This window comes from Tinamus guttatus, unplaced genomic scaffold (genome assembly GCF_059628265.1).
Source record: "Tinamus guttatus ecotype Peru unplaced genomic scaffold, ASM5962826v1 Tinamus_guttatus_pri_ptg000555l, whole genome shotgun sequence".
Taxonomy (NCBI): Eukaryota; Metazoa; Chordata; class Aves; order Tinamiformes; family Tinamidae; genus Tinamus; species Tinamus guttatus.
The window spans coordinates 596,580-610,899 of NW_028289089.1; the positions used below are offsets into that span (position 1 = coordinate 596,580).

General features: G+C 37.0%; 1 protein-coding gene across 1 annotated transcript; it reads left to right on the forward strand.

Moving 5' to 3' along the window:
- The first annotated feature begins 3,074 nt into the window (after positions 1 to 3,074).
- On the forward strand, positions 3,075 to 11,494 carry RAD51AP2 (RAD51 associated protein 2). Its single transcript, XM_088534406.1, has 3 exons — positions 3,075 to 7,092; positions 9,044 to 9,145; positions 11,358 to 11,494. Exons 1-3 carry the CDS (start codon positions 3,108 to 3,110, stop codon positions 11,474 to 11,476), a joined length of 4,206 nt encoding a protein of 1,401 aa, XP_088390532.1. The 5' UTR covers positions 3,075 to 3,107; the 3' UTR covers positions 11,477 to 11,494.
- Positions 11,495 to 14,320: the final 2,826 nt, after the last annotated feature.

Sequence of the window (14,320 nt, forward strand, 5' to 3'; positions counted from 1 at the left end):
CTCTCTCCCTCTTGAAATTTAACATAATTTGCTGATATTTGTTCCTGATATTTCTTTATATTTTGTGGGTGTTTTTTTTTTTTTTTTTTTTTGGGGTTTCATACATTGTAAACAACAAAAAGACACAAAGCCTATTATAAAATTTTTTTTTTTTTCTTGCAGCTGATTCCTGTTTACTTGCAGCCCACAATGCATGTTAAGGAACTGTAAGTTGATGGGCAAGAGAGAAAATACTCCTTCTGGAGAAAATGTTCCCTCTGGAAAGGAATAAAATATCTTGCTAACTACAAACTGATTCGGTATTTATTAAATACTAGAAAACAGATATTAGCTGGATTTATTTATAAATGCAGAAAGATTCAATAAAAAGCTATTTTAAGGTTCAGTTTTGTAGAATTCCTGAGTGTAAATGTTCACTGCCAGGAACAACAGATCTGCTGAGCTTCAATAGGTCTGTTCACTGCAGTATGCAATATGAACATTTAAAAAAAAAAAAAGTATTTGCAACAACAGTGCAACAACAGGCACTATGGATATATCTATATTTATTGCCAGCCCTAAATGGTCTTGAAGAAACCAGCTGGCTTAGAGTAAACTTTAAAAGGTAACCTTTTTGAAATGAAATTTCAGCGGTAGAATAGGAAACACCTATTTCTAAAGAACAAAGCTGTGTGAATACTTGTTATTTTTGGAATAATGTCCTTGGCTGAATCAATGCTTTCTACTGTGAAAAAAAAAAAAAAAAGAAAAGAAAAAAAGGGAAGAATGTCTTTTCTGCTGTGGATTCATCAAGAAAATAACTGGGAAAAAAATGGCCATGAACATGAACACAAATATGTAAGTTCTTATACTTTTCTTTTGGAATTATGCAATTTAGAAAAATACATCCAGTTTACAAAAATAATTGCCTGCATGTTGCTTAACTTCAATTAGCAACATTTCAATGCTTAGACACCCAAACTTTTTTACTTAAGAGCTTTTTTTTATTATTTTTTTTTCCCCGAGAGAAACTGTTACCTTGGGACTTTCTGGACTAAAGGACTATAAGGACTATCTGGACTATAAGGAACTGATTTCCTCTCAAGTGGCACGTAAATAATTCCAGGTGACACCAGAAGGAGCTGTGGGCAATGCTGCGTTGTATAACTTAAAACTTTATATACTGATATCCACAAGGAGTGGTGGTGATTTTTAAGTGTTTGAGCATCTTAAGCAAAATAATCATTATCCTATTGCCTTCTGGCTGAGATTTTGCTCCTTTTAAAAAATTGCTTCTGATTTTACAGCTTAAAAATGCTCTTCAAGCAACTTTTCATCAATACCATTTTTTGTTTGTTTGGTTTTGTTTTCTCATTTAGAAGTGAAATTGTTTCACAGCTTGGTCTTTATTTGCCCAAATCAAGGCTCTAAATCTACCCACAATGAAAACATAATGGCCGTAACAGGTGAGACCCCAGGCCCACGTGACGTTACCAGCACAGTGTCACATCTCCTTGCAAGTTGTGACTATGTCATGTTGTGAGACAGAGCTGGTGTCTGTTTAATAACAAAATAATAATAGTAGTACTGTCATGTAATATGTACTATCGTATAATCGTTATAGCAGTTTTTAAGCTCTCAGTTATGGATAGCAGGCACTTCAGCAGCACAACAGCGCTTGTGCTAAGAGCCCAGTAATGATTCTGATGCTTCAGAAACAGGAATATTAGCGCTTGACAAAGCGAGAGGACATCAGTGAGAAACAACCAGGTAATTATAATGTTGCTGGTGTTTGACCCCTCGTGATTTCCTCCCCAGTGGAGGGGCAGTTTTCATGTCCCTGAAGTTTCTCTGCAGATTCAGCACACAGAAAAGACTTGCCAATGGGGTCCATCAAACCACGGGGCTTTGCAGCCCACCTTTGGTCATGAATCGCGACTTCCCTTTCCCGTGCGGGTGGGTAGGTGTTTCGGGGCCCTCGGAGGAGCACGACCACCCGCGGACTACTTGTCTTGCGGGCGGAGGGACACGCGGCGCAGCGTCGTGCCCGCGGAGAAGGGATGTGAGGCGGCTCTGTGGGGGCGGAGGGATCTTTCCCGCCTTTCGGCGCTGCGTCCCGCGGGCAGCGCCTCAGGGAGAGGGCGCGCGGGCAGCTGAGGGCGCTCCGCCATCCCCGGCCGGCAGCGCCCGCGAGGACACCCCTCGGAGCGAGGGAAAACGGGAAAAACAGCGGAGGAAAAGCGGGGGATAGGGAGGTGTCCGGCTCCGCGGGGAGGCAGGGGGAGCTGCCGCCGCTCCAGGACCCCACAAAACACGTTTTGAGCACGGTTCCCGCTGCTGTGTGGTAGCTCGGAGGTGCCGCAGACCCAGTGCGCTGCGGTGAGCTTGCCTGGTTAAATTTGAAGCGCAGCTGTTTTTCACGCAATGATAGGTAAAATGACTCAATGAGTGTGTGAAACCCATTGAGTGTCTGCACCAAACTAGTCATATTCTAGATTTGTGCCTCTACTAGTTTGTTTCTCTGTAGCTAAAGATACAATCACATACAGTGTTTCATAATACCTTATTTTCTTCTGAGGAACTTCTTATAGTTCTGTGAGACAAATCATTGTATAATGAAGGTGTGACTGTCTTGTTTGTTTGTTTATTTGCCTGTTTTTTATTTTTTTTTTAACATCTACTCCCCAAATCCAGATGACTTAATCAGTGGTCATTATATCCTTGATATTTATTCCCAGTACTCATTCTTGGCAAAAATACCATGTGGCAAATGCATGAATAGTATAGTTAATCTCTTTAGTTTGCTTCCTGTTAACACAGTGAAATGATCACCAGCTATTTTAATTTTACATATATCTGCAACTTCAGTAAGTAAAGTCTTATCTTAAATTTTAGGTCTTGATTTTTAAATGTTGCTCAATACTTCTATCTTCATGCCAGGCCTTTCGTAAATATAGAATAAATACCAGTGCAGGAGCATATTGATATGAGAGTATCTTTTGCTGTACTGTTGCTAATGTGTTCTGAAACCGTTTAGAAATTATTAAAAGACTATTTATGTTTAATGCTTTAATATTTCTTTAACTTTCAGAACTATCACAGCAAGTATAGAATTTATTTTTGTCAGCATGGAAAGTGTGTGTTCTGAAACATTTTTATCAACATCGGAAGAAACTGAATTCTATCAAAATCCAAAACGAGTTAAAATAGAAAGTAATCATAAAAACACAGAGAAAAAGGATCAGCAAAAGTCAGAACAAAGCAGGCATCCTGTAAACAGATATAAAACATCACTAAATGAGCCTATATGTTTGGCAGAAAGACAAAATGATTGGATATTAGAAAAGGAAATCTGTGCTAGAAAAAGAAAAAAATACAGGAGAGAATTTTTCCATGTTCCAACTTGGAATAATGAAAATTTACAGTGCAGAGTATTAGAAGACAAATTGCCCTCCAAAAAATTGAGTCCTGGAAATGAAGATGGAAATACTGTAAAAGATGGCACTCCACTGAATGCACATGGACAGTCTTTTGAAACGGAACTACTCAATGTGTGGAATGTTACTAAAACAGGTAAAAATGTCCATGTAGCAAAGCAACCCCAACTGCAGGAGACCAGCAATGCAGAACCAAGTAACGACAGGAATTGTGATAATGAACTTAAAAACATTTTTTCAGTTACACCATTAAGCAGAGATTTGTTTCAGCTGGAAATGTTAAGTCATAAGTCCGTCTCTGATAAAAAGTGGAGACAATACCAGCTTTTACAAGTGCCATTTTTATGTGACACTAATTCTATGTTTTCACATGTAGAAAATGAGAAAAATAATTTTCTGAACAAAGTATGCACTACAGAAGATAAAGATTGTTCCAGTAATGATAGTGAAACTACTGCAGAAAGAGATAATACAGAAAAAAATAATTCATCGTATCTAATCCATACATTAAAACCCTTTAAAAGTATACAACCGCTAGAAATGCCTGATTTTTTAAGGAAAGAGAACACACTTCAGTTTTCTGATATTTCAGATAAATTAAATAATAAAATGCCATCAACAAGTTTGAAGGCGATGCAGTGGATAAATTTTAAAAGTCAGCCATGTTTGATGCAATCTGAACAGACAAGCTGTGTGCTCAAAATATCTGGGAGGGAGGAACAACTGCAAAGTGATAAAAATACTGCAGAAGTCTCACCTTTTGGTTGTGAATTTAAAGAAAAGAGTAACCAACCTGTTAGCAAACAGGAGTGCGCTCCTTTGGCAGAAAGAGCACAACTATCTCTAGTTTACCTCAGTGGCAACACTCATTCTGAATGTAGCCAAACATTTTCTGGAAATAGTTGCAAGGATAAAATGCTGCCAAATTCAGATGGAGATGATGACCCCAAGTCAACATTTCCGTTTCACATTAGTGCTGAAATACTTCACAATGAGAAACATATAAGCTGTGTTGATGTATTGAAAAGAACAGGGAGGAACAGGAGTAATGAGAATGTAACAGTATTTCATATACAGGAGAGTATTCCAGAAATATCAGAAGCTTTGGAGAAAAATAATCTAAACATATACAATGGTGTTTATAATTCTAACAGTATTTGTTTGCATGAAGCAGAATCAAAACTCTTGACAACGGAAATATTTGATTTCAAAAGATTTTTAGCTAACAGCATTACATTTGAAGATAATTGTCCTCACATGATTGTACAGAGTTTTCCAGCTATAAAAGTGAGTTTCACTACATTGAGGAGAAAGGAACAGTTTATATTAAAATTCTCATTTCAGAACATCTTATTTGGAAGCTTCAGGTCATGGACTGAATCTTTATATAAAGATACACCCGTTTATCAGGAAGACGTTCTCTTCTATTGTCTTTGTGAGATATTAAAAGAGCAATATGATACCCAAGAGTTAGTACATAGCAATAGCAGTAAGAGTCCTAACAATACGTGCATTTGTTTGCTAGGTATTATTTCAAAGCATCAGAAGATGAACATTCTGGAGACAGTTTTTACTTCCTTTTTTAACAAGAAAGCTTCATTACCAGCTGCAGGAAAGCATCTGCTAGTGGAGAAACCTCCTCTTTGCCACAGAAAGCCAATTCACTTAAACTTGTGCATAAATAATAATTTGAGGCAAAACATAGAATTTCATAAAAAACGTGATAATTGTCCAGTAAGTCCTAAACTACTAGAAAATACTAATATTGATTTGCATAATGAGTGCCAGAAAACAGATTTTCCTAAATTATTAGGCAAAGAAAAGAAATGCTATTTCTTAAACAAAGAAACTGTCTTTTGTAACCAAAAAAGTGTATTACCTTTTGGAAGGTGTTTCAGAAAGCACCGACTCTTACGCAGAGGGAGTAAAGGATTTCTTAGCACCTTTGCTGCATCTGTAAGTGACAAAAGGAATATGAAAAGTCAACTTTTAGTGGCTAGGTGTCTAATTTTGCTGGAGGGCAGTTCTGAATATTCCTTTCTAGAGAAGATGTATTATACCAATATCAGTAAAATACAGCATCTGACAGGAGCAAATCTTAGATTTTTAAATTATTTGCCTACCTGTTCACAAATGAAATTTGAAAAATTAAATAGTAAATGTTCAAATCACCAAATACTACTAAACACAATAAAACAGGAAAAGAAGCCAAGTAAATTGTGCAATAGTCTATTGCATGGAGAAAGACCTAAAACTTTGTCTTTTGTTTTAAATGAAAATAAGAGGCACAAAGCTACTGGATGGAGAAATTCTATAAAGTCTGCAAATGCTGTTACATGTGCCCTGAAAGAATGTTTGAATTCTTCTAATTATATAAATCCTGATAGAAATGAATATGTTAAGTCTAGAAACTTTCAAAGAAAATCTCAAGATTTTCTTTCTAAAAATTCCTTTTCTATTTTTGACACGCACAAAAAAATCCCCCTTAATACTGATTCTGAAGACCTGGACCAGATCCCACTTGTAAAAAAAGATAATTTGGTCAAAGAAAAATATAGTGAAGAAAACACAGTAACTACTTTAGGAAATGTTTATAATTTGTCGAATAAATCAGGTGGTGTTTTAATTCTGTCAAAAACAGCTGTGGAAAAATGTAATTCTCTCCAATTACATAACAGCCAAGCAAACCAAGTTGAATATTGTCAAAAAATGGATGGATCCACATCTAGCCCACATCTAGAAAATGAAAAAGAGTATGTTTACTATCCAACTACTTATTTAAATTCTGGAAATATCTTTCCAAGCCTTGTAATTAGTTATCAGTATGTCACTTCGCCTTTAGATGCAAGTCCTGTTGTCAACAAAGATGCAGTAATAAGTGGAGATGGACACTGCAGGAGTTCCTTAAGTGCAGAGAAACAAGAACAGTATGAGAAAAGTCACTCCAGTTTACAATTTCCAGCCACAGGAAGCCCTACCCTGACAGATACATATTTGCAAAGATGGCATGAGGAAACAGTCCGTTTGTTATTACATGGACATACTCAGACAACTAGCACGTTCAGTTTAGAACCAGCAACTTTGAAACAAAATCTTGAATATGGAAAAGAACAAGAAGAGATAAGTGTTGAGCAAATGCATGTAACTAATGGAAAGCAATGTGAGACTTTAATGAATGACTCGATTATGCCATATTCAGAAAATGAGTCTAAAACATTCATTGCTGAAGATGATAAATTAAAAATGAATTTATCTGTAATTAACAGTGGATGCATTGAAGATGTAAAAGATGAGTATTTACCTTCAGAAAGCAAAATAAAATATGAATTTGAACTGAAGAGAAAATTTGATTTAGTGTTAGAAGAGCTACATCTGTTTCATGAAGTTAGCAAGGGAAATGAAAACAATTTATCTAGTGTAGAAACAAATTCATGCAATGGATACTGTGAATTAAATAGTTCTGAGGGGATAGATGAAAATGTGAAAAATGTTTCTCAAAAGAAAATATGTATTTCCTTCCCAATTTGTGATACTGTAAAAGGGCAAAACATAACTGCTGCTAGCCAAAGTTCATTAAAAGAAAAAATGGCAAGTGGAAATGAAAAGAATAAAGTATCTAATGAATACTGTATTTCAAGACAGTCAAGTGACAGTCCCCATTCACCTACTGCAGAAGGTAAGCACAGGGAGATGCTGCCTAATACAATAAACAAGTACTTTTTTGGGGTGGGTCAAATCTTTGGTTTGCTTTAAAGGTGCGTGTCTGAATTCAAATTCCAGAACAGTAGCTGAATTAGAAGGACTTTCTGCTACCTTGTGACGGTCCAAGCATTGCAGATCAGTTTTATCCATGGAACTGAGCAACATCTGTGGGACAAAAACTGCTTCCCTATGAGCAGCCAAATGCAAAAGATCTGCACTACTACTACTGCTACTACTGCTGCTGCTGCTGCTGCTCCTAGTATCAACACACTATGAAAATAGCAGTTGTAGCTTGAAATTCAGTTAATCTCAGGACTGCTCAGAGTGGTCTCAATAATAAACTGCATTATAGATTTCTAGAGGAAACTTTTACAGTGTTAGAAAAATCAACATCACCATTCTAAAAGCAGTTTTGCACAGTAATCAGAAGGCTGTTTTTTTGTTTGTTTGTTTGTTTGTTTTTCCTCGGCTTGTAGTGAGAGATAGAGAAGTGAGGCGTAGAATTCTACATGATTTAAATGATTTAAAACTTGAAAATAAACACAGGAGTTAACACACAACCTGTATTTATATCTTGCATTTGATATTAGTGTGTTCTACTTAAAGAATATTGCATTTAGAAAATATGCAGTTTATCACAAGTCCAAGTAATGCCTTAACAAAGATACGTATGTGTATATACATATGTCTGTGTAGCATATATGTAGCATGTAGGCACTACTAACTTGTCATGTGTGATTCCTGCTGATTTCTGTAAAACACGTACTGGTTATCTGTCCTCAGAAGTTAATTCTGGAGCATAAATCTCAAATACAGGAAAGCAGTTTGCAGCACTAAGGAAGCTCAGAAAGAGGCAGTCAGTTTTTAAACATTCTCTGCACTAATCTTTTTCATGGTGTAGCTCTGAGTAGCTCCTTGCTTAGCTCCTGTGCTTGCATAGCATCCTGTTTTGAAGAGCCCAGCCTTTTCCATTCAGTGAAAAGGGAGTATGCATAGCTCTCATATGATTCGTGCTTCCTGGCACCCAAAGACTAGCCAGTACTATAATTATATCTATTTGAATTTTCAATGCTGTTAAAAGAAAATCCCCTCTTGAAGCAATATGTAAGAAATCTTCTTTGTAATCTCTACGTCCTCTACTTACTTTGTCCTAGAAGCAAGAGGCATGTAGTGAGTAAGGAAAGGGCACCAAGAAGAAAACCAGCTGAATGCCATGTCATCCTATCAATGTTCCCATAATAGGTAGATTATCCAGACACTTCTCAAATAGTGTTTTCAGATTTTGTATCTGAAATCCAGTTTGCAGAAGTGCTGAGTTCTCACAGCCGCAAATGAGATCACTAGGAGATACACTTTACATATTTGGTATATTCTGCAGCTATCTGAAATTTGGCATCTGTATTTAATTTCTCAGGAACTTGGCTCTGTCTCTATAAATTAAATGTTCCATGGATTTTGTGAAGGTAATTAGTGTTTGTGAAGCAATTAGAAAAGTGTCACAGAAAATCCCATGAGGGAATTCTGTTCATAGAGGTTTAACTGTATAATGTGCTCCAAGTTACCCCTGAATGCTGTGCACTGAAGGATGAAAACTTACTGGAGAGTAGATAAATCATTCACTGTGTGATCGCTTTCCTGCCTTAGTCTGGAATAAAGTCCAAATGGAGAAAATACATCATCAGATGTTAAAAGATGACATCATCATATCTACATAGAACTTCATGGCCTGTATAGGTAGTTTAGGACAAGTATCTCTGCGAATGAAACTTTCTATCTTTATTACTATTCACTGTAATATACTGATACGTATTTTGTGCACATCAACAAGAACCACAAATTTTAAAAAATAGATCAATCAAACCTAAGGATTAGTTTATACAAATTAGTTAAAAGCATAAATATTATATCTGTGCTTCTCTTTTAAGGCTACTTGGACTCACTTGGTAGGAAGTCATATACATGGGACCCTGCTTTTTTATCCTGTACACTTATGAAGGAACAGAGTTATAATTTACAGAAGGAGGGAGGTAAGAACAATGTTTCTCTGTTACTTGTACAACAAATACCAGTACAAATAAACTTGTTTTTGAAACATTTGTATGTTTTTCTTCCCCATTTAGTTTTCTGTATTGTAGCAATTGCATTTTACATAAAAGTTACTAGAAAGTTGTCCTCCATTTATCACAGAGCAAGCCATGGCATTGAGCCTTTTTGATTTTATGGATAGAGGATAAGAACTTTTACAATATGGCTTTCCCTTTTCTACTTGTTTTGGAGCCTTTTGGAAGAAAGTTCTTTGGGCCTTCAATCATTTTGTATATCCAAAATATGCTTCAAGGAAATCATAATTTGATATACTTTTCTTAGAAGAGCTGTCTTGGAAACACTATAAAAGTCCTTTACTCTATTCTGAAATGAAATGCTAAAAAACTTTAAGAAACGATTAGAGACAACTCAGTAAATCTAATCATGTACAGATACTAACACTTTTATTCCCCATTGTTCCCCTTACACTGATGCACACTTTGCTAATTTCAGAATTCAGAAAGTTGCTTCATGCATTAAAATAAGACTCAAAATCTTAAATATAAACTGATGACCTCTGGAGATCTTTTTTTCTTCTTTCGATCTAAAACGTATCACCTTCTGATAGTAATTTATACATCAAATGTAAACATATTACAGACTACCACTATACCAAAAAAAAAAAATTATAAAATAAGAACAGTATGATGCTTACTTCTGTTTCCTCTCTACTCCCATAGCCATCAGTAAATCTCCTTCTTGCATCATCTCTTACTGCAGTTTTAAAAGTATTATGTTTCCTCAAAGATTTTCTATTTCCCAAATGTCAGGGAGACAATTGCAGATTTTTTCTGTATCATCTTAACTCATTAGGATCTATTAAAGTTTTACACATGTAAAATTCTTACCAAACTAACAGACAACTTTAATTAAAAAACAACAACAAAGAAAATATATTTCTGAATTTCAATCAAACAGTTATGGTATCTGCAAAAGGACATACAGTTCCTCTCTGAACTGAACTTTGGGGGGCTTTTGAAAGCTATAGTAGCTGTATTGTCATTCATTTATGAATGGAATCTTTTTCTCGCTCTGTCACTTAAGATTTGGTAAAAGGTTTAGAGAGGTTTTTCTAGGCCCCTAGTTGAGTGCCTTAGGCTCTGATGGACTCATTATTTAATATTCTGGCTAATTGCTGTGTGCTGGAAAGGGTCTTGAGAAGTTTCCTTCTTGGGTACTTATTAGTTCTTCCACATGACTCATTGTCCTAATTTCTAGTTTGCGAGGTCGTGGTCCTTCATTCTTCCCAGTGAGTTTCTATGCAAAGCAGAACAGCTTCCAACGGATGAGTGAATCATGCTCCCATTTCCTACATGGTGCATATAGGAGAGCAGACCATGGAACAGAAGATGAATGCTACCACATCCTCCTGCAATACTTTCTTAAAAATGAGTGGCAATGGATGGGTATCATGATTAATATCACCAGTGAAGATATGCCCAGCTCTGACAGGGAGTTACATGCTTAAACTCCTCAGGATGGTGATATTACAACATGCTCTTCTCCTCAGTATGTCCCTTCTTGCCCAGAATGCTAATTTCACAGACTCAGGATAGCTGGGGTTGGAAGGGACCTCTAAAGCTTGCAGAGGGGTCAAACTCCCTGATCAAGCAGGGACAGTTGGAGCAGGTTGTCCCAAACTACATCTGGTCAGTTTGAATAGCTTCAAGGGTAGAGGCTCCACAACTTCCTTGTGCCACAACCTCCAGGGTTCAGCCATGCTCTCAGTGCAGGAGTATATCCCTAAGTTCAAGGGGAATTTTCAGTGTTTCTATTTGTGCCTATTGCCTCTTTTCCTGTCCTGAAAAAAGCCTTATCCTCTTGATGCCCTCCTGTCAGATGTTTAAAGACATTATTGAAGGCCATTGTTTGGCCTTCTCCAGGCCAAACTCTGCCTGAGAGATATTAGAACTACATAATGCTCAGGATCCTAACTAGATGGAATTTTAAGTGTGACAGAATTGTTAGTGTTAAAATTTCAGCTAAAAATAATGGAATGGACATTCTGCAGTTTGAAAAAATGGAGGTAGGATTAGATGTAATCAAGGACTGAGAAGTTCCAGTTTCATTTAATTGGCATATCTTATCAATGTGTAGCTCTGGTGTATGTTATACAGAATTCTAGTTACACTTTTTTGTTTCTTTTACATACAGGATACTTTTTGTCACATGAAGTTATAAAAGTGCAGCCTCTAAAAACATGCAGGGGCCCAATCAGGATTGGGCTATCAAGAAAAGCTAGGCCCAAACAGCTTCATCCGTATCTGAAATGACTTACTGGATTTTTTTTTTTTTTTTTAAACCGGTCTTCAGAAAGTATCATTCTGCCTGAAAACCATTGAAATATTTTTATGTTAAGATTTTTTATGTTAATAGTTTAATGTTTGTGATGCATGTCTTTTAGATATTAATATTGTGGTACTTGCTAGCGATTTATTTAAAAATATTCTTGTGAATGTTTGATAGGAAAAAAATATATAATGTATGTTCATTAGTAGAAATTTAATGGAAAAAATAGGCCCTGTTAAAGTTTATGTAATATTAATAAAATCTGATGTGTGTATTTCTCATATTAAAATATGCAGTTGACACTTTCTGTCTTAAACATTATTAAAATCTTCTGCATTTGTATATAGTATTTAAAACTTAAGTAGTGTTTTTTTTAAAGTGAGTCCTTACAAATGTTTAGGGAGGTATAGGAGAAAAAAATCAGGAAGATAAATTGAGATGATTTCTAAATGATAATATTATATTTTAGTCTTAAGAGGGTATTTCCTCTGACATACTTCCAGTTCTATACACTTGTCCAGGAAGACAAAGGAGTCTTCTGAATTTCAGCGCAGAGAAAAAGAAGTAAAATTGCACAAATATCTTATTCTGGGGGGACTGGTTCTATTCCACGTAAAATGGAGGTACAAAAACAGTACATAAATTCTGGAGGCTCAAATATTGGGGAAAACTTGGACTGAACTCAGGCCTATAAATATGGGATAGGAATATCTGTTAATACTTGATAATAATACATTGATAATCTTTGTTTCTAATAAAGAACAGTGACATTTTCAAATGAATTAAAGCACAACAAGACAAATATATGGGTGAAACCAGAAGAATCACTAAAATGTCAGAACATGCCTTCTGTATGCAATGGCATGAGTTTTTACAGAGGACCATGTTTTACATTGCAGTGGGGGAGAATTTCGATTATAATAAGCATCACAGAATAATGATGGAATTATGATAAACCCCGGGATATAAAAATAGTTAGTGACTGGTGACAAAAGGAAAGCTGAGCATGCTGAATTGATAGGGGAATGCTTCTATAAATAAATTATTCTGTAAAATCTAAACACTGTTCAGGGATTAAATCACTACACAGTTGATGATATTTAGATGCAACTTTCAGAATATAGTATATAATAGTAACTATTTCAATATATTAAAGTATTTATCCTATAGCAACCTAAATAAGAAAAAGAAATTGAATATAAAATCAATGACAAAATATAACAAATTATAAGAAAATTATAATACTTTGAAATTTCTATTACTCAAAAATAAACTAGTAAAAATGCCTGATGGACTAATTTTTATTCCTGAAGGGACAGTTTCAAAACAAGGGTTCCTAAACTATTATTTGCAGGTCATAAATGGTATCTATCTGGTCTATTTTATATAGTAAGAATTATTAATTTGCCCACCAAGAGTTTAATGATGCAGATGTTAGGCTGTGATGTTGGAAAGTACATTCCACAAAAAGAAAAAATATTCTGTATTTAGCTGTATCATAGATTCATAGAATCATGATAGTTGGAAAAGACTTTCAAGATCATCAAATGCAATCATAAACTTATAACCTGTTAAACCATGTCCCTAAGTAAGTGTCTCATCTACATGTTTCTTGCACACTGTCAGGGGCAGTGACTCCACCACTTCCCTGGGCAGCCTATTCCAATGCCTAAGCACTCTTTCCATGTAGAAAATTTTCCTGATATCTAACCTGAGCCTCCCCTGGCGCAACTTGGGGCTATTTCCTCTTGTTCTATATGTAGTTGTTCTGGAGAAGAGACTGACCCCCGCCCCACTACAACTTCCCTTCAGGTAGCTGTACAGAGCAATAAAGTCTCCCCTGAGTCTTCTCCAGACTAAGCAACCCCAGCTCCCTCAGCTGCTCCTCATAAGGTCTGTGCTCCAGCCACTTCACCAGCTTCATTGCCCTTCTTTGGACACCCTCCAGTGCCTTAATGTCCTTGTAGTGAGGGGCCCAAAACTGGACACAGTATTCGAGGTGCAGCTTCACCAGCGCCGAATACAGGGGGACAATCACTCCCCTAGTCCTGTTGCCTGCACTGTTCCTGATGCAGGACAGGAAGCCGTTGGCCTCCTTGTCCACCTGGGCACACTGCTGGCTCAGTCGGCTGTCAGCCAACACCCCCAGATCCTTTTCTGTCACACAGCTCTCCAGCCACTCTGCCCCAACCCTATAGTGTTGCATGGAGTTGTTATGACCAAAGTGCAGGACCTGGCACTTGTCCTTGTTGAACCTGCTGCGGTTGGTCTCAGCCCCTCGATCCAGCCTGTCCCAATCCTTCTGCAGAGCCTTCCTACCCTCAAGCAGATCGACTCTTCTTCCCAGCTTGGTGTTGTCTGTAAATTTGTTGAGGGTGCATTCAATCCCCTCATCCAGATGGTTGATAAAGTTATGAAAGGGAACAGGCCCCAACACTGACCTCTGGGGAACACCTTTTGTGAGCAGTTGCCAGCTGGATTTAACTCCATCACAACCACTCTCTAGGCCTTGGCATCCAGCCAGTTTTTCAACTATCAAAGATTCCATCTGTCTAAGCCATGAGCTCCAGCTCCTCCAAGATAATGCAGTGGAAGACTGTGCCAAAGGCCATAGTGGCCTTTGTGCCAAAGGCCGTCCACAGCCTTCCCCTCATCCACTAGGCAGGTCTCCTGGTCATAGAAGGAGATCAGGTCAGTGAGGCAGGATCTGCCTTTCATGAACTCATGTTGACTGGGCCTGTTCCATTGACTGTCCCACACATGCTGTGTGATCGCCCTCAAGATGATCTGCTCCATAATTTTCCCTGATACCGAGGTCAGACTGATAG